Consider the following 27,544-nt stretch of genomic DNA (forward strand, 5'->3'; position numbering starts at 1 on the left):
CGCACAACGTGAGTCTTACCGGTAAGTAGAAAGGGTTCTGGGGGGGGGCAGGGGAAAAGTGAGGAAAGAGTAAGCCTTTTGGAGGAAAATTCAGTTCTCTTTGTTGTTCAATTTAATCAAAAATGCTTTTAGTTTATTAATGCATATAGAGTTACAACCTTTGTTTCTGCCTGGGGTGAGAAGCCTGGTATATTTCTCTAAGGCACTCTTTTGACCGCGTGGAGGCTTGCCCTTTTGGCTTTCTGTGTTGATATTCTGGGGGGTTTGAAAACTGGCATCGTTCAGTTCACTTGTGTTATTTTATCTGCCTCAAAAACCCTGAAAATTAATTCAGGGGAGTGGCAACTCCTTAAGTGGTAAACTGGATAGTTGTGGTTTTGATGATCTTTGTGGTTTGAAAAAACTTCAGATGGGAAACTTGCTTCAGATGCCACGCCACAAGGGTCGTTTCAGTGCCTTAATTAGTTATAAATGGGATTGGAGCTGAGTATCAGAAGAAAGAGGCCATAATTAAGACTGATGAATTATAGATAAATTAGGAGAGTCTTTTCCTAGTAAGAGTGAGGCATTTCAATTTGCTTTCTTAAGCCTTTTGGAAGGCTGTTGATACCGCCCAAAGCACAAGAAGGTATCCAGATGACTTTTATGTGGTTATCTTTCTGGAAAAGTCATCCAAATGGGCCTCAACGGTTTCTCCTTGGCTGGAGATTGGGGCTGCCTTGCTGGATAGTCATAAATAACATCAGCCAACCTATACCTAGGGCTACTAAAGGAGGATATGGAATTAAGTCTGGTATTTATTACACACTTAGTGTGTGCCAGACACTGTACTAAGCACTGGAGTGGATACAAGATAATTGGGTTGGACCCAGTCCCTGTCCCACGTGGGGCTTACGGTCTGGATCCCCATTTTACAGATGAGCTAACTGAGGCCCAGTGAAGTGACTTGCCCACTTGGTCACAGCAGACAGGTGACCAAGCCAGGATTAGAGCCCATGACTGACTCCCAGATCCATGCTCCATCCACTACGTCATGCTGCTTCTCACTCCATCTGAGATCCAGTTGATGATAATGATAATTGTGATACTGAGAGATAAGCTTCGTATTAAGTTCTGGGATAAGATTCAATATAACCAGGTTGGACACAGACCCTGTCCCACATGGGGCTCACAGCCCAGGTAATGGGGGACATCGAATCTCCATTTTACAATTGAGGAAACAAATTCAGAAGTTGTGACTTTTTTAAAAATAGTGTTTGTTAAGCACTTACTATATGCCAGGCACTGTACTAAGTGCTGGCTTAGATGCACAATCTTAATCCTCGTTTTATAGATGAGGGAACTGAGGCGCAGACAAGTGAAATGACTTGCTCTAGGTCACCCAGCAGGCAAGTGGTAGAGACAGAATTAGAATCTAGGTCTTCCGACTCTCGGTCCTGTGCTCTTCCCACAGGGTCAACTCTGTTTCTCAAGTAGATGTTAAGCTGTTCTGGCTGCCTTACTAAGTAAATGGATTTGAACACTCGGTTCCTCTGCACCATGTTGACATCTCCCAGAGTTTCAACCATGCCATCCTCCTCCTTTCTCAGGCCTGAGGGAAGTTCTTGGGGAAACTGCTGATCTGAAGCAACTATACCCTGCTTGGAGTTGAGGTTTGTGTCTTTGACTCTGGGAAAGACTGGTGAGGGAGTCTTGTTGCATTTGCTACCCCCAGTGCCTGGCACACTTTTATGTCTCCTTCCCAAATCCACTGATCCAAGATGGTCTTCCCATTTCTGATTGCTATACGATAGGCCCACCTGTCTTTAATTGGCCCCTGATATGCCATATCATTTGAGGTTTTGCTTCCACTGCTGATTCTACCCACACTTTCTATGATTGCCTCATTTCAGCTCTTAATAGAGCAGCCATTTTGATATCCCGCGTTTGCACATTCTCTTCATATGCCTTGTCAAGGGGAGGTGAGATGGGGCAAATGTTGTTTTGGTACTGATGGATTGACTTTGGCCTCCTCGAGCTCCATAAAGTGCATAGGAGGTGTCAAGCTTGGCCTGCTCCAGAAGCCAAATGTAACTGTGGTAGGTTCTGGGTGTCCAAGCCATTCTTTTTTAAAAAAGGTATTTGTTAAGCCCTTACTATTTGCCAGTCACTGTACTAAGCACTGAGGTAGATAAAAGCTAATCGGGGTGGACAGTCCCAGTCCCACATAGGGCTCACAGTCTTTATCCCCATTTTACAGAGGAGGTAACTGAGGCCCAGAGAAATTTTTCCCATGGTCACACAGCAGACAAGTGGTGGAGCCGGGAATAGAACCCAGGTCCTCCGACTTCCAGACCATGCTCTTGTTGAGCCCCTACGATAGAAACAGACTTGAGTTTGGGCTGAATTGGGATGCCATGTTGGTGTTGCATTCTGTCATTCTCCCACGGAACTTGGTTCTGCTTTCTACTTTTCTGTTTCTCTTTGCATCATTTGGCCGAGTAACAGAACTCAGTAACAGCATTCAACTTTGCGCACACAGTAAGCGCTCAATAAATGCGATTGAGTGAATGAACTGTGTGTCACCAATGAGAATCCTTCGGTTGTGTGTAAGGTTTGTTTGGTGCTGCTATTAACATTTTAGAAATACAACATCATGAACTGGGTCACATTTTTGCAGTCTTTGCTTATCTCTGTTTAAAATGCAGTAGGGTAACTTTCTACTGAATTTTTTTGGGGGGGAGTAGCTAGATTTGATGAAAAACCTACTATTTATGAAAAATCAAGGCCCCCAAATCTGCCACAAATCAATTGCATCTCCGAAGAACTAAGTTCCCCCGGCCCAACTGTTAGATGTGTCACTGGCGTTCAGGAGAGGGCTTTTATAGAAGCCCACCCTGAAGCAGATTGCATTCATCAGGAAGCAGTTAAAGGGTAAGATTTCTTCATCTCGTTTATTTGCCCCTTAGCCACAAGACCTACCATGTACACAGGCTAACAAAGCACAGAGAACACTGCGGGTGTTGTCCGTCAGGTCTTTCTCCTGGAAATGTGATCGTAGATGACGGCTTGTATGTAGAGGTCTGTTTGGATGGGATTTCGAGTAGAATTATCCCCCGGGGAAAGCTAAAACACACAAATTGTATTGTCAAGCCAACTCCCCCATTTCGGCACACAACCACAACCTGGCAGTCCCTCACTGTTGGGTGAGGAGGGGGTCCCTGTCGTTCTCCCCCTTGTCCCAGCCCTTAAACTCTGAAGAACTCCATTCTGGGGTGACTGAAAGTTCTGCAGCCTATCGAGGGTGTGGTCAAGATTCAGGGCGCGGGGGAAACAGGCTCGGATGGCTGAACGTGGGAGGCGTAGGCCAGGCCTTGAGCCAAAAAAGGATGAGGTTTTCACTGAAATCAAACATAGCCTGCCTGTTCCTCCAGGGAGTTTGGGGTATGTGGCCAGGGTGTGGGTGCCTTGCTGCCTGTCCCCTGTGGAGAATTAGTCACGATCTAACTCAGGTCGGACGTCGAAGGTTGTGGCGAGTCAGCCTGTGCAGTTTGGCTTTCTAGGCAAATCCACCGGGTGGGTGTTCAGGAAAATCCGTGGGTGTCACCTTGATGACTTCCTTTTACATTAATGCTAATCCCATACCCTGTGACCCGGCCTTCTGCAGCCGGGTGTGTGCTAACGAGGCCAGAGCAAAGTGAGAATTTCAATGTTTCCTGTCCTCAGTGGTCGAGTTTTGATGGTCAGGGCAAGCCATTTAAAATGTGCAGAGGCTTTGTAGTTCAGATATTAAAGCACGTTGGTAGTGTTTTTATTCCTGAATTCATTGAATTGTATTTCATTCAGTCATATTTATTAAGTTTTACTGTGTACAGAGCACTGTACTAAGCACTTGGGAGAGTACAATATAGCAATTAACAGACACATTCCTGCCTACAATGAGTTTACAGTCCAGAGGATGAGCTTTCTGTATCAGAAATCTGTTAGTTCTTTCTCCTTAGGGGGCTTTTATCTAGGGAATCCACTGGAGTTGGGGACCCCAGAGGCAGCAGGTGTTTTTTGGAAATTTGGGACAATTTTCAGTGTGCTGTTTGATGCCAATTGATGCCAGTTTGTACCAGAGGCATCTTCTTTAGCTGTCTAATTTGATGGGATAGGCTTCCCTTGCATGGATGAGGGATGAGAACACTTAAGAATCACAGCCATCCTCAGAATTTGTTAAACTATCTGTTGCCGATTTGTACATTCCAAGCGCTTAGTACAGTGCTCTGCACATAGTAAGCGCTCAATAAATACTATTGAATGGAGTGTGAGCCCCTTGTGGGCCAGGGACTGTGTTCCTCCTGATTATCTCATATTTATCCCAGTGCTTAGAATAGGGCTTGGCACAAAATTACTTAGCGTGTACTTTTATGGAGCAGTAGTGTTGCCTAGTGCATGGTCTTGGGAGTCAGAAGACCTGAGTTCTAAACCCAGCTCTGCCAGCTGCGTGACCTTGGGCAAGCCGCTTAGCTTCTCTGTGCCTCAGTTTCATCATCTGTAAAATGGGGATTAAATACCTGTCTTCCTACTTATACTGTGAGACCCATGTAGGATAGAGACTGTGTCTGACCTGATTAACTTGAATTTCCTCAACTCCTAGAACAGTCCCTAAGATAGTGAGCCCTTAACAAATGACATGATTATGTATACACACACATTCAACTGCACTCAGTTTGTTTGTTCACCCTGACAGGTTCATAATTACTACCTGTCTTCTTCCTCCCGTTCCATTGTTTGAAAATGTTTTCTTGTCTAACAATAATTGTGGAATTAAGCGCTATTTGTCGAGCACCGAACTAAAGCAGGGAAAGATACAGGATAATTGTCTCACGGTCTAAGGGGGAGGGAGAACAGTTATTTAACCCCCGTTTTACAGCCGAGGAAGCTGAGGCCCAGAAGTCAAGTGACTTTCCTAAAGTTATACAGGTTCTCAAGTGGTGGAGCCGGCATTAGAACTCAGGTCTTCTCTCAGTTCTGTGCTCTTTCCACTAGGCCACACTGTTTATCTCTGTTTTCCCTCTTTCCCTTCCCTTTCCCCCGTGCCTCCCCCCTGAAAACTTCCACCTCCCCACCGTTAGGTTGTAAGCTTGTTGAGGGCAGGAAGTGTGTGGTGTATGTCCCCAAGACTCAGTGCTCTTCAATAAGTCTTGTTTTATGTCGTCGAGTCGTTTCCGATCCATAGCAACACCACGGACACATCTCTTCCAGAATGCTCCACTTTCCATCTGCAGTCATTCTGGTAGTGGATCCCTAGAGTTTTCCTGATGAAAATACGGAAGCGGTTTACCATTGCCGCCTTCTGTGCAGTGAACTCGACTCTCTCCTGTGCCGCTATTGCCCAGCACGGGTGAGTTTTGACTTGTAGCAGATGGCCTGCCACTCGCTAACCACTGCCCAAGCTAGGCCTCTGCTTGACTCTCCCTCCCTTAGCCGAGACTGGTAGAGGACTGGAAACTCTCCAGGTGCGACCCTGAGAGGGGGGGTGCTTCAATCAGTAGGGCTAGATATTTTCCATTGACTAACTCAAAGGTATTCTTGAAGGCTCAAGGGACTTTAGTAATTTCATGCTCTAGCAATTGGGGTTTCCACCACAGGGGTCAATTGGGCCCAGGAGACAAATCTCTTTAGCATTCAGAGTGAGGTGTAATTGTTGCAAAAGTGGACAGAGATGCCTGTGAAATTATCGGAAATGGCTGTCCCATCTTTCCACCATCTGCCTCCAAGCCATCCATGTCTGTCATTCCATCAGGTCAGTGCCAATCTCCAAAGGCGGTGACCTTTTTATTCGACTACACGATCAGCGCCAATGAAGGCGCAGAGGATGAAGGGTAGTATCGACCCACATTTAATCACTGGAACCGCAAGACCGGAAAGTTGGCAGAGGCTCAGCTCTGAATGTGACCCGTTTGGCCCTGGAGAAACCTTTCCAAGAAATCTCTCCGAAGAGACCCCTGAAGTTACTGCGAGTGGTTTTGGTGATTGAGTAGCAGTGCACCTGCCTCTGACTCACCCTTGAGCCAGTGCTTTGACAGGGCTCTCTTGGACCGAGTTGGATGTATCACTGCCCCTCCCAGAAGAGGCTGGGGCTGCCAATAGCCATTTTGGGGCCATCTGGATGGGGCTTAAACCTGGAGGACTCCCAGGTCTGGGATGTATCTGGGCTCTGGTGGCTTGTGGGAAAGGACCTGGTGCCTCTCTTTTCCAGATGGAGCTTTCCTTTCTTCCCCCACCCTCCACAATGGGAGACTACTCTGTCAGAAATCCTACGGTACGGCCTGTTCCTGGTGAGGACGTAGACCCAAGTGGGGGAAGTGAGCAGGCTTCAAAGGGGGCTGGCTAAAGTAAAAATAGCAGCCTGCCGCCCCGAAGCCCTGAAGATTGTCAAACGCTGAGTGGGAGTATTTACCAACAGAGCAAAATTGGGTCGTCAGCTAGTCTGTCAATCAGCTGTCAGTTGCCGGCAGTGGTTGGAGCAGTCTCTGGAGACCGCCCAGGGCGCACTTGGCAGATGTTCGTGCAAGAACGCACAAATTCATGCAAAGTTCATATGAATCCAAGTGCCAGAAACTTAGAAAAAAATCTGAGCACATCTGTGCCCAGATGTGGAAGGGTCCCTGGAGTGCTTAGTCTCAGCCAGGGAAGTCTGACCCAGATTCCATCAGGAACTGTGCCACGAGGCTTCTCTCGATAAGACGGTTGTTACGCCGAGGGTTGGCGGGAGAATTTGGGGAACTTTCCGGCTACGTGTGAACTTCGTTTCTTCGTCGGTCCCTCCCGGATGTGATGGTGGGGCGGGATTTGGTTATTGCCCGTCATGGCTTGCAGCTGCTGTCGATCTTGCCTCTCGATGGCACGCAAACACGAGTGGTTTCTTGGGTGCCAGGTAGTTCACGGTGTGTGCGGGGGTACTCCAGCTCCAGTGGAGTCTTAGAAAGAGAATCCGTCAAACCTTAGGCTGCTGTGGATCGTTGAGCCCCGCATTCTCCACTTAAAATAGAAACTCATTATTTGGAGCAGATGTGAGGCAGCTGCAGGAAAGTTAAAACCGGTGGCTTGGAGTTCAGTGCCACCAACTCACATTGCTGCTGGAATTCCTTTGCCAGAGCACTCGGATTACTTGTTTTAAGATGGCTATAATTTGCCCTCCTCCTCTCTGCTCCACTTTGTAAGGAAGCCTGTTGAAGAATCTCTCTTAAGAGTGGCCCTCTTTGGTTTTCTGTAGCGAGCCGTTGCCATCTGTTTTGGAAGCCTGACTGAGCCCTCGGAGAGAGTTGGAAGACCACCCAAAAGAGATCTGTGAAAGGACTAGGTCTGATGGACTTGCCTAGGGTCTCCCAGAAGGACACTTGGATCCTGTCAGTGACCCAGAGGGAGCTCTGAGAGTGAATTTCTCTACCACCATACACCCCAACTTCATCCATCATGGCCCTTATACTAGCTCCTGTCCTAGCAGCTCTTAGCTTTTCCATGTCCCTAAAGGATTATGAGGCAACCATGGGAAGCCTGAGGCATTTAGGGAGAAAGGGTGCCTGGGTCCCATGGAGGAGGAGGATGAAGTGGAGTGGTTTAACGAGCTGGAGATTCAAAAAGGAGCAGGAGGGGAAAGCCACCGAAGGGATGGAAGTTGAAGAGTAGGAAGAGGGAATGGGAAACTTGGGCACAGGTTAAGAGGCTCAGAGGGGACCCAAGGCAGGAGCAACAAGGCCACCAGGGGTTGCATCTGGGCCAGAAACAAGGGTGGGAGTGGGATTGCTATGTCCAAACAAGTACCTTCCATCTCCAAACAATTCTCAATGGGCATGGGAAAAAAGAGGCCTAGTGGATAGAGCCCAGACTTGGGAGTCAGAAGGACCTGAATTCTAATCCCACCTCTTCCACATGTCTGCTGTGTGACCTTGGGCAAGTCAGTTTACTTCTCTGGGCCTCAGTTATCTCATTTGTAAAATGGGAATTACAACCATGAGCCCCACAGGGGTCATGGACTGTCCAACCTGATTAACTTGTTGATTAACTGATTAATCCAACTTGATCTACTCCAATGCTTATCTAAGCACTTATCTGGCATGTGGTAAGCACTTAATAATAATAATAATAATAATGTTGGTATTTGTTAAGTGCTTACTATGTGCAGAGCATTGTTCTAAGCGCTGGGGTAGACACAGGGGAATCAGGTTGTCCCATGCGGGGCTCACAGTCTTAATCCCCATTTTACAGATGAGGTAACTGAGGCACAGAGAAGTTAAGTGACTCGCCCACAGTCACACAGCTGACAAGTGGCAGAGCTGGGATTCGAACTCATGACCTCTGACTCCAAAGCCCGTGCTCTTTCTACTGAGCCACGCTGCTTCTCTATCTCCCCCAAAATTTGTTTACCAGGAAGAAAAATCTAAAAAAAACTGTTTTTAAACAGTTGGGTGTGAGGATCAGACTGGGAGTCCCCCAGAAGGAATCCTCCTCATCCTCAACCTGTCAGACCCTAGACCCGATTCATTCAACCATATTTATTGAGTGCTTACTGTGTGCAGAGCACTGTATTAGGAGTGTGGAAGAGTACAATATAACGATACACATTCCCTGTCTTCAGTGAGCTTATACCTCCAATTCATTTTGTTGTTTCCCTCTAGACTGTAAGCTCAGTTTGGGCAGGAAACATGTCTACCAACTCTGTATTCTCCCAAGCATTTAGTACAGTGCTCTGAACACAGGAAGCATTCAGTAAAATACAGTCGATTGGCCAGGCCTAGTTCAAACTGGGCATGGATACCACTCCCTCTTAGGCTCTCAGAACCTAAGCACAGGGAACAGGAAAACCATTGGGTGAGAGTGAGGAGGGGCTTTTCTTTAATTTTTTTTGGTGTTGAGGTATGGCTAGATGTCTTTGCTCTCTCTTAAATGGGAAAAAAAATGATAAGGAATTATGTGCTAAGAATTTAAATTCCACCCTGCTTGCTCTTGGAAGTCACACTGAGAGGAGATAGTAACCTGAGAATGGGGCCTCGTGCTGGTGGGGGTGGTCCCGCTCTAGCATGAAGAAGAAGAGTCAGGGCTAGTGGGGGAAATGGGAAGGGGAAGAAGGTGAAGGGATTCTGATGGACCATTCACACCTACAAAGAAATGGTAGTGGCCCCATCAAACTGGTTCAACTGGCTCATCTTGGGGATGGCAAAGGTGGTCTAGTGGGGCTGAAAACCTCTAGTCCAGCTGTGACCGACTCCAAAATTTCTATGTGGTCAGGGGTCACTCAAGCAGTAGTAGGGGAGGGACTGCAATTAGCAGCTCTCCTGCTTTTCCAACCCTTCAGGGCAGATGGAACCATTCTGAAAACCTGCCAGGCACTAGTCAGAAATTTTTTTTTAAGTGGCATTTGTTAAGCACTTCAACAATCCAGTTGTGCCAGGCACTGTTCTAAACACTGGGGTAGATACAAGCCAATCAGGTTGAACACAGTCCCTGTCCTACATGGGGATTATCTGTAAAATAATCCCTATTTTACAGATGAGATAACTGAGGCAAACAAGTGGCAGAACTGTGATTAGAACCCAGGTCCTTCTGACTACATGTGCTATCCAGTAGGCCTTTCTGTGTCTCCTCTAGGCATAAGTGCATTTCTATACATGCATATCTCTATTCAGCTTTTACAACTGCAAGCCAGTTCTCCAATTCCAATTCAAGTCACAGCAAAGGCTGATTCTGGAACTCCCTAATGGAGCAAGTTTGTCCAACCTGAGGCTATGGCCAGTGACCCATCCAGAACATTCATTGCTATTGATGGCTTTTCTTTTAACATTGCCAAGGAGTGTGTGTGTCTCTCTCTCCCTTTAGAAAATTTAGGGAAATTTAAGTTTGAATGTGTCTGTTTTAGCTAAGAGAGATATTAGATACTGAGGGGATTTGGGAAGCCATTCATATTACAAAAGGAACCTTACCTTAGGATCGACATTTAAGATTTTTCTATCCCTCTTGTTCTTGAAGAGTAAGCCAGATGCACTTTCAGCAATCACTTGAAAATTCGGACTTGAATTTGAAGTGGAGAGCTGGCTCTCCCAGTTGTAAAAACTGTGAAAATTCAAATTAGAGAAATACATATGTATAGGAAAATTGAATACAGATTGATTTAGTAAAATGCACTGAATTGCCTTATTAAGCTAAACTTTCTAATAAATGTATTAATACACTGGGAAGAAACAAATCCAAAATTGGTATCCATGATTAGGAGTAAGAACACTTCTGAGAAGAGAAAATTAAGGTGAGCCGGGATTAAACTCGCGTCTTTTTGACTCCCAAATCCATGCTTTATCCACTAGGCAAAACTGCTTCTTATGCTGAGTCCCGTACTAAGCACTGCAGTAGACACAATTGAGCACACTGAGAGAAGTCCCTGTCCCATAAAGGACTCACTGTCTAAAGAAGAGCGAGAAGAGAAATCTTATCCCCATTTTTACATATGAGGAAGCTGAGGCAGTGAGTAGTTAAGTGACTTGCCTAAGGTCCCACAGCAGGGCTAGCGAAGGATGTCATCAGTTGAATACTCCCAAAGCACGGTGTGGCTCAGCGGACTTAATCTTTCTGGCACCCCAGATGAAAGCAGCACTAACACCTATTTACAGTTTTCATTAGACCCTCTAAAAGTATTTTACACGATCCATGTATCTAGTCTCTGGAAATGGCGTAGTAAATCGGACTGCCTTAGGAAACCCATCGGGATTCTGAGTATTTCCTAACTGCATGGTTGGTTTGCCTGAGTAGCGTGTCCATTTCCTGCTTATAGATCTTGGCTGGTGTATGTTGCATCTGTTGTATTGTACTCTCCCAAGTGCTTAGTACAGAGCTCTACACAGTCAGGACTCAATAAATACCACTGATTGATCTGAGCTCTTTGCAGGTTGGGTGGGAGCTATATCATTATAGGCTGACAAGTTTTTCATTCTTTGAAGACTATAAGCTCCTTGTGGGCAGAGAACTTTGTTGTCTTATACTCTCCCAAGTGCTTAGTACATGGTAAGCACTCAAACATCATTGATTTTGCACGGCCTGGTTCTTAATGGTGGAGAGTTCGGAGATGCTAGATCTGCAGGATTCCCGAGAGAATAATAATCAAAATATTTGAGTACACACTGGATATAGTACATTGTCCTAGGCTCTTGAGAAAGTACAACAGAAGCAAGTAACAAATTTCCTGACTACAAGGAACTTAGAGTCCTTGGACTGAGGCAGTGTGTGGCCTTGAGTTCTTTGTCCCTGGTATCCACCAAATGTTTATTGTTATTTTTATTATTTATAGTATTAAGTGCTAACTGTGTGTCAAGCCCTGTTCTAGGCGCTGGGGTAGATGCAAGATAATCAGGTTCCACATGGGGCTCATGGTCTAAGTAGGAGGGCAGAACAGGTATTGAATCCCCACTTTACAGATGAGGAAGCTGAACCCTGGAAAAGTGAAGTGACTTGTCCAGCATGTCACAGCAGACATGTGGCAGAGCTGGGACGAAAATCCAGCGCCTCTGACTTTGACTGTGCTCCATCCACTAGGTCACAATGCACTTCAATTCCCTATGGATGGCACTGGCTTTTGTCAGCTCTTCTTTTCCTTTGTCCTTCTCTAGAGAGAAGGAGCTCCTCTCTACCAGTGCTTGGCACATGGTAAGCCCTTAATAAATGCCATCATTATTACTGCCAAATTGTCAATGTGGTTGGTACATGGTGAAGATTTTGGACACCATACCCTAGAATAGTTTTTAAAGGGCACTGATAAGCCAGCAGGAGAAAACTACTTCAGAATTGGCACTAAACTAGTAGAAAGAGAGAGAAGTCAAGGTAGGTCCTTGTGTGGGTTTCTGAAATGGATTGTTGAAGCAAGTTTGTGGTCACAAATGCCTCTTGGAGCTGTGGCGGCAAAGGTCTTTTTGCCAGCAGAGTTAGGAAAAGGTGGAGTCGGCCAGAAAAGAGAGGGCATGGGGAGGACAGAATTCAGAAAGGGCAGGAGGCGAAATGGGCCAGAATTTCAGCAGGACCACAAAAAGCAACTTTACTCCTCTCTGCCTCGGTTTGCTCATCTGTAAAATGGGGATTCAATACCTAAACTGTGATCACAGCCCTGTGTGGGACAGGAATCTTGCCCAACCTAAATAGCTTGTTTCTACCTCAGCAATTGACACATAGTATGTGCTTAATTATTGTTGTTGTTGTTGTTCTAAGATGCTGCAGGGTTCGGAGGATGCACACATTATGCTCTTGGAGGAGCTCTGATCTCAGAAGTGTTGGCAACCACACCAACCTGGTCTTAGTGACGTTTGTCAGTGTTGAGTGTCTGAACTGTTAACTTGTGGGCAGGGGATGTGTCTTCCAACTCTGTAGTGTACTTTCCCAAGCGCTTAGTTCAGTACTCCGCACATGGTAATTGATTGACTTGATTGAATGACTGTAGTCCCAAAGCACTTTTTGCTTTGAGGGAGATTGCTTATGTCTCTAGGCTGGTTCTGGAGGTCACATCTTCCTGGTTTAATGCATTCCAAATGTGTCCAACCCACTGGGGAAGAAGCATTTCTTTCTGGTGGTTTCAAACCTACTACTGCCTTTCAAGTTTCAAAATGGCTCTGGTGGTGTGGTGTTTGACCAACAATTTCATATTCACCTAGTCACACCCTTGACGATTCTGTAGATTTCACCCTTGCCCTCTGACTCCAGTCAGAGTCAACCAGAAACTAACCATGTGCCAGCAATCTAGAGTTAGGAAATACTCAAATGTACTGGTGTGTATTTAATGGAAGCAGCGTGGCCTAATGGAAAGAACTTGGACCTGGGTTCTTATCTTCGCTCCACCACTTGCCTGCTGTGTGAGCTTGGGCAAGTCACTTAACTACTTTGTGCTTCAGTTCCCTCATCTGAAGTTCCAACTTGATCATCTTGTATCTACCCCAGTGCTTAGAAAAATATTTGGCACAATGCAAGCACTTAACAAATACCACAACCATTAATGGGCATGTGATGCAAGCACTGGATAGTGAACTTCTCCCTTCACTCTGCCCTGCTTAGACTGAGGCCTCTGTGCTTTGCACTGCACATGGAGAGATTAGAGAGGGCCCGGATAAGATGAACGTGGTTAAAGTGGTAGAAAATCAGGCCAATGAGGAAAGGAGAAAGGATAAATGGGAGAGAGAAGGAGGCTGCTTACTGTTTTTTTGAAAATGAAAGCTTCAGACCCAGCCAGTGGAAATTATTTTAGCTGGACACAAGGAATACTTTTTTGATGACTAAAATAATTAAATAAGCCCATGAAGGACTTTATGGAGTTTCCATCCATGGAGATTTTAAAGGAAACAATAAAAAAACAAATGTGCCTTAGGTGGTTGGTTATTCACTGGCATAGCAGGGGGCTGGATGAGATGACCTCTGGAAATTCACTCTGTTATTCTATGATTATTTGAGATTATTATTATCTGTTATCTGAGAGCCTGTGCCTAGTGTTGTCTTTTGTCTTTTCCATCTCCCTCCTTCTCATCGCTGTTCCTCTCTCTTAATCTGCTTTCCTCTTGATGTTTCTCTGTGTCTCTCTCCTTTTGAGAGCTTTTCTAGTTTGGCCTCAAGCTGCCTTCTACCCTAACTCCTGGGTTCTGCTATTCATGGCAGAAGTGGCATAAAGGGTGTTGAAAGGGATGCCAGTGGAAGGGGAAGAGAGAAATGGCCTGCAAAGGAACTTTCAGTGGGCAGGAGTTATAGGTAAACACTTAAGGGGGAGGAGGAAATAGAGATGTAGAGGGATGAATAATTTTTCAGCTGGAGAAATCACTTGGTTTGGGAGCAGTATAGTCCAAGAGGGATGAATGATACTGTTTAAAATTTTAGAAGTGAAATGCAAAGTCAGTGTCTATAATTTACCTCAGATCTGTGGTTCTTGGAAGCAGCTTCTTTTTCCCAGTGAAGTAGGCATCAAATTCCTCAGTCTTCAGTCTGTGCGCATAGTCGATATAGCCCGATAACTCCTGTCCGCGAGAGTTTCGGTCACGAATGAAGATTATGGACTGCAAAAAGTGAACAGTTTGAGAGAGAGCATCAGCAAGCACAAGCGTGTGTGTACGTGTATGAATAAATGCAATTTTCCTCCACTGTATCTGCATCCACTATTTAATTTTTCAGCATCATGGCCTAGTGGAAAGAACACAGGCTTAGGAGTCAGGACATCTGGGTTCTAATCCTGGCTCTGCCATTTGCCTGCTGAATGAGTTTTGGAAACTGTACCTCAGTTTCTTCATCTGTAAAATCACGACTAACCACCTTTCTTCCTTCACCATGCGAGTCCCATGTGGGGCAGGGAGTGTGTCTGACCTGATTATCTTGTATCAACCCCAGGGCAGTGCTTGGCACAGAGTAAACACTTCCAATTTTTTTTTGTAAGTACTATTTGAGTACACACAGACATTCTAATTTCTCTTGAGGTCAATCTGGACGTTTCTGGATTACTTGAAGAACTGTTATTAGAGTGACAAAGAATTTGTCAAATGGCACTTCAGTATACTTGGGTTTGTGTTACTTTTCTCTCTCCCTTAATCCAGGAGTGGGGAAGGGGTCTGTCAGTCTTCCCCATCCCAGAGCTCTGTCTCCCTCCTCTCCCTCCTGATTCCTCAGTAAGGCTCTAATTTGGAAACATTTCAGCTTTGAAGTTCAATGATAATAATGATGGCATTCGTTAAGCCCTTACTATGTGTCAAGGACTGTTCTAAACTCTGGTGGGGTGGATACAAGGTAATGAGGTTGTCCCACGTGGGGCTCAGTCTTAATCCCCATTTTACAGATGAGGTAATTGAGGCACAGAGAAGTTAAGTGACTTGCCCAAAGTCACACAGCAGACAAGTGGCCGAGCTGGGATTAGAACCCACTTCCTCTGACTCCCAAGCCTATGCTCTTGCCATTAGACCAGGTTTCTGGATTCAGGGGCTAAAGGAGACAAACCTAGTTGAAGGTCTTAAAAAAATCTTTTTCCAATATTTCTGACCTGAACTTACCACAGTAGTTGGCAGGTAGTAAGTGCTTACCAAATAATCCATATGTATCTGGTCTTTCCTGAGCATTTTGGCAAGAACATGTCAGTAGAATTAGGGAATGTTCTTCTTAAACATGCTCATTTGTCTGGGCTGAATGTGATGTGGTACTGGAAAGGAGCTTCTGTGTGCATGGATGGGCCACTGGGCAATCGATCAGTGGCATTATTGAGCACTTACTCTCCGCAGACCACTCCTAAGCGCTTGGGGAAAATATGATATGGCAGAGTTATTAGACATGTGCCTTGCCCACAAGGAGCTTGCTCTGGGCAAGTAATAAAATGTGTGCTTTCTTTAGCACGGAGTTCTTCAGCTTTGCTGTTCTGGCAAAATAGGAGAACTCACTATACCAGGAAATTGAAATTCCAGTGGATTTAAACCCAGTTTGGTCCTGATTCCAAATCTTCCCCTCCATTCCCTCATGTCTGAGTCCCAAGCCCAGCCACAACTGAAACAGCCGGATCGAGAGATCAAAACCTAACAAGGGCCACAGTGCTCTCCGCTGGCTCATTCAGGCTGGGGCACAGTGCTCCCCACTGCCTCATCTTGACCGTCTTGCCAGCTGGAGTGAGCAGGCCTGACTACCTCCCAGTTCATAGTTCCCGATGGCCAAAGCCAGAACCAGTTTCCTCCTCCTTCCTGTACCCCAAACTCAAATGCCACCCTGAAGGACAGTCCTTTCCCAGGTGGCCTCAGCTTTGGGATTATTTGAAGTGAGTCCCACGCCTGGATTGCCCCTCCACTCTCAACGAACTGGCGAGTCTCAGCTTAAAGCGTATTTTTCTGAACTTTGCGGAGAAACATTTCAACCTTGAATTCAGGAAAAAAAGAAAACCTTGCTTCCTCTTCCAAGAATCCCAGCTTCCAAATGGCTTTGGATGCTGCTGAAGGCTTCTCTGATTTCTCTTGTGCACCTGCCTGATCAGAACTGCGCCCGTGTTTTCCCTGGCAGACATTAAATTTATGGATAAATAAACCGCTGGACCCCAGGAACGGAAATAACCAAGTAATGCCCCACAGGACTATGGAGGCTGTGAGAAGCTCCTTCAAAGCAGGATCTCGGTGGAAACGGCAAGATGAGAGTCCATAAAAGAGGCTCCACTTTTTACGTGTTACTTATTGTTACCTCTTCCCTTCTAGGAGCTCGCTCCGGGGCCGACCTGGTGGTCTAAATGAACCTGGCTGAGCCTCGGATCATTTCTGGTGGATTGTATGGGAAGGGGTGTGTGTCTGTGTTGTGCCTGTATAATAACTGTGGTATTAAGTGATTACTGTGTGCCAAGCACTGTTCTAAGCGCTGGAGTGGAAAAAAGCACATTGGGTTAGGTACAATCCCAGTCTCACATGGGGCTCATCTCCATTTTCCAGATGAGGTAACTGAGGCCCAGAGAAGTGAAGTGACTTCTCCAAGGTCACAAAGCAGACATGTCGTGAAGCTGGAATTAGACCCCAGATCCTTCTGACTCCGTACGCTATCCACCAAGCCACGCTGCCCGAATAAGGGTGTGGGTCTCGGGGGCTGCAAATCCTTGTGTTTTTGTGGCTGGGAGGGTGGGTTTGTTCATGTTACGTGTTTGGGTGAGTGTGTACGTACACGTGGGTGAGTACCACGTCAGCAGCTGCCTCCCCATCCCAAGCTCCAGTTAACCTGTTTCCTCCAGGATGAACAATTCTGCTCTGTGAAGTCTTCTGCAGGTGTCTGGGGGTGTCAGCTGGCCTCTGTTTATTATTGCTGAGCTGTGTACAGGAGGCCGGCCAGGGCCATCAGGAAAAACTCTGAGCAAACCGGGTCAGGGAAATGAAAACAAAGCTTGTTCGGCGGGAGCTTTCAGGGTCTGGGGTTTTGCTGGCAAAGGTTTGCCCTCGCTCCACTTGAGTCGCTACTTAAAAATGTCCCCGTGTTTGACTTGGAAGCAACTTCACAGAGTGAGGCGGTGGGAGATATGTGCCCCAGAGAAACCAGATGAAGGCAGGTGTGCGACTTTTTTTTTTTTTTCCTCCCCCCCCCCCACCTCTGGTTTCACCAGAGGAACACCTCGTGGGCCTGCTTCTGAGAGGTGGTGCGTTTCTTTTTCAGAAGTCTGTTTATTTAGCTTGTTTTCTGGGGGAGAAAACATCCCTGTGAAAATAGTCAGGATTCATTTGCATGAGTTTGAACTTTATTTTGTTCAAACATCTTACTCGTAATTGAATAAAACACGAGCACCTGTTTAAATGTCAAATCTTTCCTCCTCAGCCCACAGGGATCCAAGAGTCAGACCAGGGTTCTGAGCAGCGGGATACATTCCCTGGCCGGCCTTTAGTTGCGCATTACGCCAGGCAGAGAGAGCTACGTGAACTTTCTAATTACTTAATTCCAGAAGGGATGATGACGGTACCAAGTGCTCACCAATTAATCGTTGCATCAAAAAAATAAAAATTAAAAAAAATTTTCAGTAGTGGTGATGGGTTTCCCTGAGCCATCCACACTTCCTCATCTAGACACCCTCAAGGTTTTAAATGTGGGAAGCAATGTATCAAGCCCTGGGGAGAATAGAATCATATTTATTGAACACTTACTTTGTGCAGAACAAAGCTCTGGGGAGAATACAAGAGACACAGAAGCAGTGGGCCTTGTCTCAGATATTGCCTCGGGGTCCCAGAGGCTCTGGTTAGGAGCGGAGAGGGCAGACACGTAGGAAAAAATCCAACAGCTTAAAGGCAAAGATAGTTACGGACCCGGTAAATCCAGCCATATGATTTTCGTGCTTCTCACTGCTCCAGGCCACTCTGTCCAGAAAAATAATCTTCCTCCTTAACAATGGTGTTTGCTGAATGCTGACTGTGTGCAGAGCTTTGTACTAAGCGCATGGGAGAGTACAATATAACAATTGGTAGCCGTGTTGCCTGCCCACAGTGAATCAGCGTGGCTTAATGGATAGAGCACGGGCTTGGGAGAAAGAAGGACCTGGGCTCTAATCCCAGATCTGCCACTTGTCTGCTGTGACCTTGGGCAAGTCACTTTACTTCTCTGGGACTCAGTTACCTCATCTGTAAAATGAGGATTAAGAGTATGAGTCCCATGGGGGACAGGGACGGTGTCCAACCTGATTAACTTGTATTTACCCCAGCAATAGAACAGTGTTTGGCACATGGTAAGCACTTAGCAAGTACTGTAATTATTATAATGAGATCATAGTCTACAGTCTAGTCTCCACATTCATTCAGGGCTGGTCCGGCAGAACATCGGGTGGGGGATGGGCTATCTCCCAGAGGCCTTGGGGCGCAGCTGGAGGAGATGCTCTCTCCGTGTCACTGAGGTGGCTTCCAGCCTCAGTGGCATAAGAAACAGTGTGGCCTAGTGGAAGGGGCATGGGCCTGGGAGTCAGAGGACCTGGGTGCTAATCCAGCGGTGTTTCTGGGCTCCACCGCTTGTCTGCTGAGTGCACTTCTCTGTATCTGTTACCTCACCTTTAAAATGGGGATTAAGACTTCAAGCCCCATGTGGGACAGGAACTGTGTCCAACCTGATTTTGTGGTATCTATTTTAGTGCTTGGTACAGTGCATGGCATATAGTAAGCATTTAAAAAATACCATAAAGCTCATAGTTCCCCAAAGCCTGCATCTTGATGAATGCTCAGGTGGGGGAATAAACCCCCCTCTCCCCCTCCCATACTATGTCTTCCACCTCTCCAAAAGAGAACATTAGGTAAAGGGAAACTGTGAGCCCGTCATTGGGCAGAGATTGTCTCTGTTGCCAAATTGTACATCCCAACTGCTTAGTACAGTGCTCTGCACATAGCGCTCAATAAATACTATTGAATGAATGAATGACTAACTTTGGGGTGCTTTTTTTTTTTTTAATTTCACAACCGCCACTACTCACACAACGACTTTCATCTGCGTGTCTCTTTAACTGCTCTTCTCAAATGCTCTGCAGAGCCACAGCATCCTCTCAGTTTTGTAAGAACACCCAGCTGGGTCCCAGGAATGTTGGCGAGAATTTGGATTTAATCTTATAAAAGTGCCCCTGGGGCTGTGTAATATCCATGAAAAGTAGACATTTTTTAAAGGTCTCACTTGGGGTAGAAGCATGAGGTTAAGAGAGTTTCGGAGCCAATGTTCTCATTCTTATGTCAAGAAAACCTGAAGAACTCTGAGGAGCTGAGACTCTTTGTGGGTTTTAGGAGGCGGGGATGGCCTCGTTCCGACGGGGGCGTCCAGAGGGGTGAACTTTCAGAGCCAGTTTGTCTCCGACACTGTGGAGACTGTCTCTCTCAACTCTGCCGTACTGTACTCTCCCAAGCTCTTTGTAGAGTGCTCTCCACACAGTAATGCTCTCCACGCAGTAAGCGCTCAATAAATATGGTTGACTGACAGTTGAACCTCTCAGAAATAAGCAAACTGCTTCTCTTCTCAGCTCTTAGCCTGAAAACTCTTTCTCCAGCCTCCTACCCCCCTTCTTTGTTCTCCGCAGCTCTCCTTTTGGCAACCCAGATCTATGTCCTGCTCTCTTGACTTCATCTCTTTCTCCTCTCTTCAGAATTTCACAGCCTTGTCTTTCTCCCCATCCCCTCTCCATTCAAACCTGCTGGAGATTTCTCTCAAACTAGTCTCGGAGAACCAAAACTTCTCTCCAGCATGGATTTACATCTCTGCTGTTTCCCTTCCAGGATTCTTGGATATTTCTGTGGGCTACAATCTGGCCCTCTCCTCTCTTTCTCTCTCTCCAAACTCTTTAGACTGGCTCCTGTCTTTTCCTCTCTGAAAATGGTCTCAAGTCTCCAATGACCTCATTTCAGCTCTACCCTTTCTTCTTTGGAAGCTTGTCGTGGGCAGGGAATGTGTTCACCAAATCATTTATATTGTGCTCTCTCAAGTGCTTAGTACAGTACTCTGCACACAGTAACTACAAGTTTATCTTGTACTGTTTATCTTTTCTCCTATAAGACTCTGTGGGTCTTGAGTACCCTGGACCTCATGTCCATAGTGGGATCGTGCTCTTAAGGGAGGAGTTAGGAGTCAGAAACCCCCTCTGATCACAACTGTCGGCCTCTTGCAGAGCAGAGCCGGATGCTGAACTTTGACTGATTTCTGGGCCGGCTCAGCGGGGCGGCTGTAGCTGTAAATCACAGGATGGTGATGGTGATTTATTGGAGTAATCCTGAGGTTTACCTAGCTGGGAAATAGACCCACAGGAGCGTGGAAAGTTGAAGACTTTGAGATCCGAACAAATTCCACACATCTCCCTGGCACGCAGAACATGGAAACGTAGTTCTGTTTTTGGCTAGAACAAAGATCTGAGGGCATATTGGGTCAGCTGGGGCACACGCTAGGTTGGGGCTCTAGCATTCGCTCCTCAAAATTCTGTGGTGCCCCACGCGGCCCCCATCTGGGACGGCCTCATTTGGAGAGAGCGGGGAGGCCGGCAATACTGACCACTTCAAACTCAGGAGCAGGGAGGGAGGGGATGATGGGGATTCCAGGAGGCTTGGAGAATTTAAAGGGGAAGGGAGTTCCAGGCAAGGGAAAGAAGGGAGTAAAAAATCAAAGACGTGACAGTTGAAACTGAGGTAAAGGAAGAAGTTTAGATGGGCAGGAGCAAAGAAAGCCAGCTAGGGTAGAGTTAATTCATTCATTCATTCAATAATATTTATTGAGCGCTTACTATGTGCAGAGCACTGTACTAAGCACTTGGAATGTACAATTTGGCAACAGATAGAGACAATCCCTGCCCATTGATGGGCTTACAGTCTAATCGGGGGAGACAGACAGACAAAAACAATAGCAATAAATAGAATCAAGGGGATGTACATCTCATTAGCAAAATAAATAGGGTAATAAAAATATATACAAATGAGTGGACGAGCACAGTGCTGAGGGGAGGGGAAGGGAGGGGGGAGGAGCAGGGGGAAAAGGGGGCTTAACTGAGGGGAGGTGAAGGGGGTGCAGAGAGGGAGCAGAGGGAAAAGGGAAGCTCAGTCTGGGAAGGCCTCTTGGAGGAGGTGAGCTCTCAGTAGGAGGTGAGCTCTCATGTAAGGATCTCACCCTCTTTAGTATTATAATAATAATGGCAATCAACTCTCTTATCGTTATATTGAACCCTCCCAAGCACTTAATACAGTGTTCTGCACACAGTAAATGCTCAAATATCATTGATTTGAAGTGCTCATTATGTGCCGAGCATGTAAGCTTGTTGTGGGCAGGGAATGTGTCTGTTATTGTTGTACTCTTCCAAGCATTTAGTATGGTGCTTTGCACACAGTAAGCGCTCAATAAATATAATTGCACCTATTCTATGTTTAGTACAGTCAGTCAATGTAAGGAGAACCAGAGACAGTCCTTGTTCCTCATGGGGCTCACAGACTAAGGGGAGAGAGAACAGGTATTTACCCCTACTTTTACAGATGAGGAAACTGAAGCCCAGGGAAGTCAATTGACTTGCCCAAGATCACACAGCAGACAAGTGACAGAGCCAGGGTTAGAAATCAGGGTCACAGTCTCCAGGGTCGTGCTCTTTTTGCAAGGCCATGCTGCTCCTTCCAAAATGAACGGGATGACACATTTCTGTCTATGCATATAAATTTGTGCTAATATGTTGCTATGCTGTGAGAGGTGTTTAGCCAATTTGTGTCACTGGCACATGCCGGAAAGTAGTAACGTCACTGAAGAAGCACTTGACATGTAGATCTGGTAGTGTGTGAATCTTAAAAATAAAAGGTAAAATAAGACCCCAACTTTACTTAGAATTTTTGAAATGTAAATCATTTTTCTCCCACATTACAGAAACAACCCACCAACAATTTACCTCCAAGTTCTACATATTTTAAATCTAAAAACTCCATAGCCTGGTTTTAATGGAGGCATTTGTTTTTACATTGTGTTTTAGATTTTTCCCAGAGTGAGTTGCCTGGTGGTGTACCCTAGAGAGAGTCCCACTCTTCTCTTTTCTTCTCCTTCCCTTGTCCTAGACTCTCTCTCTCAATCTGGAGGTAAGAATCTATGCCTTCCCAAATCCAAGTAAACATGGAAAAATATCTCTTTGGTTTATAAATGAATGACAATGTGCAAATCTACCTTATTAGCGTGATCCAAATGCAAGAATACTTTTGGAGGGTAACTGTCCTCGGATGCTTGAAACAAGCTTTGGGGTTGCCTAGTGACAAATGTGAATTTTTCAACAAACACTCTAGAAGAAAAGCATGTTGTAAACTAAGTGGATCAGAACTGATGAAGTGTCATACAGTCAAACCAGTTCAAATCCACTTTCCAAAACCCACTGAAGCAGTATTGTTCAGAAAGTACAAAGAAACAAATCTTCATTCAAACTTCCCATTCCTTTTGGTATAGGAACATGTAGGTAGATTGTGTCTAACCTGATCTTATATCTGCCCCAGTGCTGGGCACACAGTGAGTTCTTAACACACAGTTCTGCATATAGCGAGTGCTCAGTAAATATGATTGATTAACAAATACCATTATTAAATTGCCTGGGAAAACCTCCTGGACCTGATTTGATTTTGGGAGAGCTTTGAAGGGATTTGGGTGTGAACACAGGTTGGCAGTGGGAGAGTTGAGAACAAGGCACATTGAGTAGGTTTTGCTTGAGGAACAAAGAGCGCAAGTGTGTGGGGTGGGGTGGGAGAGGAGAGAGGGATAAGGGAGGGGATTTGATTGAGGGGCTTGAGACGATTGTTGGTAGTTTCTGCTTGATGAGAGGAGGAATGGTTGTTTATTTGAGGGTTTGGAAGGATGAGGTGATGTGTGCAGGATGATATTTTTAGAGAAATGACCTAGGAAGCCAATTACGTTTGGAATTGTGAGGGGAGAGAATAGAGGCAGGGGGATCAGCAAGGAGGGAGAGTTAGTAGTCAAGCAGAGTTACCTTGAGCACCTGGACCAGTGTGGTGGCTGTTTGGATGGAGAGGAAAGGGTGGATAGTGGATGTATATAGAAGGGAGAATGGAAGCAGGGTGGGGTAGCAGATAGAGCATGGACCTCAGAGGCTAAAGGACCTGAGTTCTAGCCAGCCAGCCAATCGTATTTGAGTGCCTACTGTGTGTGGAGCACTGTACTAAGTGCTTAGGAGAGTACAATATAAAAAATATAACAGACACATTCCCTGCCCACAATGAGCTTAATGTCCGGGGGGCAGGGACGGACATCAATGTACATATCTGTAGTTTTATGTACATAAATGCTGTGGGTTCTAATCCCAGTTCTGCCATTTGTCTGCTGTGGGACTTTGTCACTTCGCTACTGTGCCTGCTTTCTCATAAAATAGAGGTAAAGAGTGTGAGCCCCATGTGAGACAGGGACTGTGTCCAACCTGATTAACTTGTATTTACCATGGCACTTAGTACAGTGCCTGGAACATAGTAAGCAATTAACAAATGCCAATTAAAAAAAAAAGAAAAGGGAAAGCCGATGGGATTTGGTGGTAGACTGAATATGGGGGTTAAAAGAAAAAGAGGGGAGGTGGAGGAGAGGATTTGGGAGGGAACATGAGTTTTTATTTTGGGATTTTGGGATGTATTGATTTTGAGGAGCTGGCAGAACCAGTTGTAGAGCTGTCCTGGAGGAACTGTGAGATAGAGGAGAAAGGTCAGTGCTAGTGAGGAAGATTTGGGAATCATAGATGAAGTTCCCAAGTGGGCGAGTATAAAGGCAAAAGAGAAGAGTAGTGTATAAGGATATACCATTAGTATTCTACTATGTCCCCTATCTGTAATTTATTTGACTTTCTCCCCCTTTAGACTGTAAGCTTTTTGTGGGCAGCTTTTGTGCCTACCAATTCTACTGAACTTTTCCAAGCACTTAGTAGAGTGCTCTGCCCAAGGAAGGTGTATGGTAAGCACTATTGATTTGATTGATGGGGGCCCAGAGGAGATTCTTGAGAGATGCCTAAATTAAGAGGTGGCGGGTACAAGGTTAACCACTGAAAGGGACTGAGATGGGTGGAGAAAGAGGAGAACTAGTAGAGAGGATTGTGTCAGTAAAATCCATGTTAGAGAGTGTTTCTTCTTGTAGAAGGGCTTGATCTACAATGTCAGTGATATGAGAGGCTGAGGAGAATTAGAAGATTTAGGGTGGAGAAGGGTCCGTTATCTTTGTAGAGAGGCCATCGCTGATGACTGAAATGCAGCCATTTTCAAAGCTGCTCAGACTACTTATTTCCTAGCCTAGCCTTGTTTCAAATTGTTTATCCCAAATCACCTTCTGTTAGGGTTTCCTTCTATCTATCCAGAAGACACTGTTTTCTCTGAGGCTCTTTCTTGTTCCTAATAGCCCCAGATTTTGCACTCATATGTGACATACCTAAGAACTGGACACTGGTTATAGAGGAGCACCACATGTTAGAGTGCCCGAGTGATCTGGGAGGGGCTCATTTTCATTCATTCAACTGTATTTATTGAGCACTTACTGTGTGCAAAGCATTGTACTAAGCACTTGGGAGAGTACAATACAACAATAAACAGGCACATTCCCTGTTCACAATGAGCTTATATTCTAGAGGATGAGCACAGCGCTCAATACCATCGATTCATTAATCATGGGGAAAACCACAACAATTATGTTTGTAGGAGCCCTGGAGGGTAGTGTGAATGACCAGGGATTATTTTAGAAATCCACCAGCCTGTTTTTCAAAGGAGAAAGCTTAGAAGGGAAAATTGCATACAAAAAACTTAAGCATTGGAAAAGGCCAATATTTGTATTTGTTGAGTGCTTGCAGGTGCAGAGCACTATACTAAGCACTCAGAGTACCAAAGAGTAAGACATGACCCCTGCCCTCAAGGAGCCTAACATCTAGCTGGAGAAGTTTACAAATGGTGGCTTATTCCATAAATAGTTTGTCTTTAACTGGAAATTTTAAATAAAAAATAGTATTTAAGCACTTATATATGCCAGGCAATACATTAAGTGCTGGGATAGAAGATAATCAGGTTGGATCCTGTCCATGTCCCACAAAGGACTCAGTTTTATTCCCCATTTGACAGATGAGGTAACTGAGGCACAGAGTTAAGTGACTTGCCCAAAGTCATACAGCAAACAAGTGATGGAGCTGGGATTAGAACCCATGTCCCCTGACTCCCAGGCCCGTGCTCTTTCCAGTGCTCCTTGAAGACACTCCATTTGCTCTAATCCTGCTGGTGAAGACTCGATTTAAGGAGGTAATCAGCTAAATCATAAGTACTCCCTCCCTTAAAATTATAATGTGGGCTGCAAGCAGACATCTTCAAGCAAAGCCCAAGGAGCCTACAATTAGCCAGAAGAATTCTGAAGCAAATGTGGGCAGAAGAAAAAGGTTGATTCTAAATTTGACAGTTTTTTCTGTAGTTTTGTGGTTTGGTTAAATTCTTCTTTCCTTCATTTAGACATTTTTGTCTGAAAATACTGCTACAGCTACGTTGGCCATGTATAAAAAGCTGGGTTTTCTCTTTTTTGGTGGTCAGAAAAGAGTTTTCTGTATTGTCCTGCATCTGGAAGATATGCATGAGGATAGCTAATGCTTCTGTAAACTGAACCATATGATTGTAAGTCAGATGTTATGAAACCTGACCAACCAGTGGTATTTACTGAGCATTTACTGTGTGCAGAACACTATATTAAGTGCTTGGGAGAGTTCAGTATAAGAGAATTGGTAGATATGTTCCCTGCCCACAGGGACAGTAAGGGCTCAATAAATATGACTGAATGAAGGACCACATTTAAATGTGAGCTCAGATAAAGAAGATAAAGAGCAAATCCGTAACTTAGTTTCATTGATTTCAGACTCTCATGAGCAATGATGTGTATATATCTATAATTGTATTTATTTGTACTGATGCTATTGATATATTTACTTGTTCTGAGGTCTGCCTCTCCCATTCTAGATTGTGAGCCTGTTGTGGGCAGGGATTGTCTCTATTGATTTCTGAATTGTACTTTCCAAGGGATTAGTACAGTGCTCTGCACACAGTAAGTGCTCAATAAATGCAGTTGCATGAATGAATATGATTCCCTATGTAGCCCATAGTGTAGATGCTTGAAAACCTCATTCTTAATGACTAAAATCTGGAGCCCATGGAGTGGTAGTTTATCACTTTTGGAAAGAAGTAGCTGTTGGAGAAAACATTATCTTTTGGTGATGGGTTTAGGCTTCCTAAAGAGGCACTGTCAAACCAAAACCATTCTAAATCCCATTTCTTTCCTCTCCTTTCCAGTGATGGGTCAGTTAATAACCAAAGTAATAATGATAATGATATTTAAGTGCTTTACTATATGCCAAGCACTGTACTGTCCTGTATATTTTTGGTCCTAATAGGCAGGGATCATATTTATCAACTCTGTTGTGTCATACTTGCCCAAGTGCTTATTACAGTGCTCTGCACATAGTAAGCACTCAATATATACCATTGATACTAAGCATTGGGGTCGTTATGAGATAATCAGCTTGGACACAGTCCCTGTCCCACAAGGGTCTCAAGGTCAATGGTATTTGAGTGTTTATTGTGTGCAGAGTCTAGTATTAACTGCCTGTGGCAATACACTGGAGTGATAATAGTGGTATTTAAATGTTTATTAGGTGCCAAGCACTGACTCAAGAGCTAAAGTAGATAGTCCCTTCCCCACATAGGACTCACAATCTAAATGGAAGGGAGACCAGATACTGGATCCGCAATTAAGATGAGGAAACGGAGGTACAGCGAAGTTAAATGACTTGCCCCAGATCATACAGCGGGCAAGTAGCAGAGCCAGGAAGAGAGCTCAAGTCTTCTGACTCCCAGGCCCATGCCCTTTTCAGTAGGCTCCCGCTGCTTCTGGACATGATCCCTGCCTTCAAGGGGTTTTCAACTTAACAAGGTCACTGTTTCAAATTTGCATTGGCCAAATTAGCTGTCCAGGGGAGTGGCAGAGAATGACTCCACTTCTGGGCTTTAAGAAATGCATTTCCTCTTTCAATCAATGGTATTTCTTGAGCGCCTACAGTGTGCAGAGCACTATACTGTGTGCTTGGGAGAGCATAAGACAACAGAATTAGCAGATATGTTCCCTGCCCAAGACAAGCTGAGGGGCTGTTTTCCAGAATATAAATTAGAATTCTTATTTTAAAGGTATTGTAGCAAGCAGGGCTATTGGGTGTCAGACTCCAGGAGTAAATGGTTAACCTCAAGCTCAATGGGCTCAGAAGCAGTATGGCATAGTAGATAGAGCACTGGCCTGGAAGTCAGAAGGATGTGGGTCCTAATTCCGGCTCTGCCACTTTTATGCTGTGACCTTGGGCGGGTCACTTCATTGCTCTGTGCCTCAGTTACCTCATCTGTATAATGGTGATTAAGACTATGAGCCCCATGTGGAACTGAAACTGTGTCCAACCTGATTTGCTTGTAACCACCCCAGCGCTTACAACAGTGTCTGCCATGTAGTAAGCACTTAATAAATACTATTGGAAAAAAACCAAAACAGCCCAACGTGAACTCTGATTCTATACCCCGTTGACCCTGATGGAGAGGCATACTGAGAGATGGGT

The 27,544-nt window shown here is 45.2% G+C and overlaps 1 protein-coding gene across 1 annotated transcript in view; it reads right to left on the reverse strand.

Moving 5' to 3' along the window:
• Positions 1 to 2,914: 2,914 nt before the first annotated feature.
• CFAP299 (cilia and flagella associated protein 299) overlaps positions 2,915 to 27,544 on the reverse strand; it is a 138,899-nt gene continuing 114,269 nt past the window's right edge. The window contains exons 4-6 of the mRNA XM_029072966.2: positions 13,894 to 14,036; positions 9,948 to 10,077; positions 2,915 to 3,105 (exon numbers count right to left, since the gene is read on the reverse strand). Of these exons, the coding sequence (XP_028928799.1) occupies positions 3,010 to 3,105; positions 9,948 to 10,077; positions 13,894 to 14,036 (369 nt within the window). The 3' untranslated portion in view covers positions 2,915 to 3,009. The remainder of the gene's footprint in view (positions 3,106 to 9,947; positions 10,078 to 13,893; positions 14,037 to 27,544) is intronic.

Source organism: Ornithorhynchus anatinus, chromosome 10 (assembly GCF_004115215.2).
Source record: "Ornithorhynchus anatinus isolate Pmale09 chromosome 10, mOrnAna1.pri.v4, whole genome shotgun sequence".
Classification (NCBI taxonomy): Eukaryota; Metazoa; Chordata; class Mammalia; order Monotremata; family Ornithorhynchidae; genus Ornithorhynchus; species Ornithorhynchus anatinus.